This window comes from Magallana gigas, chromosome 7 (genome assembly GCF_963853765.1).
Source record: "Magallana gigas chromosome 7, xbMagGiga1.1, whole genome shotgun sequence".
In the NCBI taxonomy this organism is placed as follows: Eukaryota; Metazoa; Mollusca; class Bivalvia; order Ostreida; family Ostreidae; genus Magallana; species Magallana gigas.
Window position 1 is genome coordinate 1,374,524 of NC_088859.1, and position 3,898 is coordinate 1,378,421.

The 3,898-nt window shown below is 37.6% G+C and overlaps 1 protein-coding gene across 1 annotated transcript; it reads right to left on the reverse strand.

Moving 5' to 3' along the window:
- Nucleotides 1-161: 161 nt before the first annotated feature.
- LOC105330918 (RNA demethylase ALKBH5) lies at nucleotides 162-3,093 on the reverse strand. The gene is made up of 3 exons (XM_011432859.4): nucleotides 2,355-3,093; nucleotides 791-871; nucleotides 162-678 (listed from the first exon to the last, which is right to left on the reverse strand). The coding sequence occupies exons 1-3, from the start codon at nucleotides 3,056-3,058 to the stop codon at nucleotides 339-341; spliced, it is 1,125 nt and encodes a 374-aa protein (XP_011431161.3). The 5' UTR covers nucleotides 3,059-3,093; the 3' UTR covers nucleotides 162-338.
- Between the last annotated feature and the right edge of the window lie 805 nt (nucleotides 3,094-3,898).

Genomic DNA, 3,898 nt, shown 5'->3' on the forward strand with positions numbered 1-3,898 from the left:
TACTTTCCCCCATAACTCGGCATATAATGCAATGCCCTAGACTTTCCTTATGACCTGCTGCTGATCACCATTATGTGTAAATAAAATACAAGCTTTTAAACAATTGGTTTACAATTACTCACTTGGCATTGCATGGTTTAATATGAATCAAATTTTCAAAAAAAAGCATTACAGAGGTAAATCTTTGATAACATATGACTATTACTGACTTAGAAATACAGTACAGTTACTTCACTTAATCAAAACGAATGCATTATGGCATTTTTACAAAACATAAACTTTGGCAACCAAAACAACAAAATAAAAGCCTCATTATCTCTTTTTTATCGTGTGTCAAATTACCAACAGAGTTTCCTGTGCCGGGCCATACGTGACACTCGCACCTGTCGGACGCTTTTCTTGGGTGTGACGACGGCCTCGTCATCCTCACTGCTGTCCTGACTGTCGCTGGTTTTACTGACCACGCGCGAGTGGCCGTTCTTCTCGGTTTTACGGGCCTTTGAGGACTGGCGGTGACTGCTAGAGTGATGCTTGCTTCTGTGTATGGATACCGTTCTCCTGCTCTTGTGGTGGGAATCATCCTCGGAGATGGAACCAGATTCTACACTGCTCCGCTTTCGCTTCCGAGAACTCTCCTTTTCTACAACTGGTTCTAGTCTTGGTGCATCAGGAAAAACTCTTTAAAAAAATAAAATGCATTATATGTAGCAATCATAGTCATCCTTTAATTATCATAGTTTACTGCAGTATTTTTACGAGAAAAATTGCATTTTCACAAAATGGCAGATACCTTCTTAAAATAATAACAGCTCTTCTCTGAACAACATCTTGTGGACGAATACAATGTGTTATATCATCTGCTGCATATCCACTAGAAGATAAAAGAGAACATCTTCCATTAAAAATAACTATTTTAAACCTAGTATATGCTCAATTGCTCATACTTCATTTCATTGCCAGACCTTTATATAAAGCTTAAAATTTTCACTTTTTTTGTTAAAAAAGATTTAGTTCTGCGACTCAATTAACCCTTTATCACTATCTTAGAAACAATTACCAGCTTGTCCGTCAATGTAGGAAGACTGTGCCAAGCTAAGATATATGATTTTATTGTAATGCTTCAGTTTTCCAAAGAAAATGACAACCATTTGCCCATTATTGATTAACCTATTACAATTTTCTTGAACATGTTTTTTCTTGGATTAACATGTTGTATTTCTAAACAATTTTTAAGTTATTTAAAAAAAGAAATGAAGCAATATATTTGGCAAAAATTAATCAATGGGGTTTTTTTTTTATATCAAAATGCACACAAATAATAAGCCTCTGTTGCATTAATACTGTCCATTTTAACAGATTATATATACTGAAACACAGTCTTTATATAACACCCAGGGTTGTCTCTAAGACCTGGGAGGCGGGGAATTCCCCCGCCTATAATGTCTTAATTACCCAGCTATTACTGTGGAATCATTAGATTTCGTGGTGGCTCAGTTTTCGTTGAATTCGTGGGTACCTCTCATCATCGAATTAACATCCTCCACGAATTAATAAATTAGGGTAATAAAGTTATATTTCTTCTGTAGGTTTGAGAGAATACACGAAATTACGTCCCCACGAAGCTGTAAAATTTAAGCAATCCACGAAGATTGGCCCCCACGAAAATTAATGATTCCACAGTATTGCTTTTCAAACACATTGTAGCTATAAGGAAGACCCCCAAACCCCCTGCTACTTTTTCACTTCCTCCTTCTACTTCAATTTTTAGAGACAACCCTGGGTGTAACACCGATAGCATGGTATCACAGGTACAAGTTTCTTTATAAAGAGTCAGTCCCAGTTCTCTGTTTCTGTCACTTTGCTTACTTCAATATTCATAAATATCTTTATATCTACACTATATTAATTTTTAAAGTACAGTAGATTGGAAAAACTTTTCCAATGCCCCCCTCTATTGCACCTGGTTTACACACATCTGGTAATAAAATGAAAAGTTTATGGGAACTTTACATTATAAATAACAATAAAGTACCTGAATAATAACATTGATGAATTGTGCAAGATGTTCCAGAACTACGCTATTCAATTGATTAAAGATGGCAGATTTCCCCCATTAAGAATTTCTTTAAGAAATTTGATTTCATTATTTCTTATTAATTTTTCAGAGTAAAAGAGGGATATGTCAAAGATGAAGTCTTGGACATTTTTCTTTTACTTCTATTTTTTTTTCAACTATTATAAGCTGATAGGAATAATAATTCATATAGAAAATTGACAAAAAGTTATTGAAACAGGAACCAGGGACAGACAACAATACAAATATTAATTGTTTCATCATCTCTTATTAAATTTACCTAATCATTGTGACACATCCTCTGTCTATTGGCAAACATAACACTGGTGTGGAGACTCGAATAGGCCTAAAAGAAAACTTACAGCCAAAACAGAGAGCACTGTCACTAAAAAAAGACACTGACACAATAGGGCGATCAAAGATATGGGGTGGGTCTATGTGGGACACAATGCAGCCTCCCGGCATGTAATCGTTAATGACAGCACTGTTAACAAACCCCTCAGGTACAATCTTAGCATCGTACAGAGGCTTAATGACTAGTTCGTGAATCCAGTCTGGGATTTCATCCACTTCTCCTTTGGGATAGAGCCTTTCCATCCCTGGTCCCTTCTTCTCCAACTGGGATCCATAAGTGTAACCTTCCCCAAAGAAATACTTGTTTCTCAGTGGCGCCCTGTCGACTGTATGTGATTTATACTCCCCTTTGTCTGCTATTTTTACCGTCTCGTTGATCTTTTCCTCTATTTTTTCACACTGATCGTCATTAAACAAGCGACGTTGCTTGATTCCCGCATGGACCTTACTTAACTCGTCTGCATTGCTCCAGCTGGCGTCAAGGTCCTGGTAATGTGATTTGGACTTGTATTTGCCATTGGATGAGTCTCTTCTCGATTTTTCGGACTTTCTGTCTCTGCTATGCCTGGACGAGCTAGAATTGTGTGGAGATTGAAGCTTCAGACGTAAATCCTTGAAGTTTTCAGCCATCTTGGCACATTTTCCGAATCTCCCAGGATGCACTTCGAAAAACAGAAATTTCGCGGGAACATATGAAGTGCAAAAATGCGTCGTTTTGTAAATACCCATCTTACTTTTGCGCTGCTTGTCTTATGTCTCATCAAACAAGTTTTATTCAGTTGGGGAATTACGGTTTGCACACTCCCCTATTCCCTTTTCTCCCTGACAAAATTTTTATGCATGCCCCCTTCCCCTTTTATAAAAAAATAACGTTAGCATACCGATATCAAAATTATAAAAAATTGCGATAAAAAGGTGTTAATTATATATGCATATGAATTTTCTCGAAAACAGCCACTCACTGATCATCTAAAAAAATTCCGGGGTGGGGGTGTTAGCTAGGGATATAATTACCATTCCGGTGGGAAGGGGGGGGGGCTATTTTAATTTTACTACTGGGTACAGGGCGGTGTTTCAATATTCGTGCAAGCACGTATCATGTACATAAATGCATGTAGTTGGCACAATAATGTGCGCGTAGATTTTTTTTTTGGGGGGGGGGGGGGGGAGGGGGGGGGGTCTACCTCAACATTTGCTTCGATCGAGGCACGTTGCATTTTTTTTTTTTTGAGGGGGGGGGGTCTGGAAACAGGCTAAAATTTATATATAAAAAATTGTAGAAGCCTCCGAGACACACGCAAACACTTTTTGGGAACATGTATAAAATGATATGAAAAAATAAAATATTAATAATATGATTTTGATGATTGCTGATGTAATGGTTTTTATTTAGCTTGTCAGGATTTTTGGTGAGTCGATCTGCACCCCCACCACCCCACCACCCCACCTCTCTTACGGCGGATCCATGTA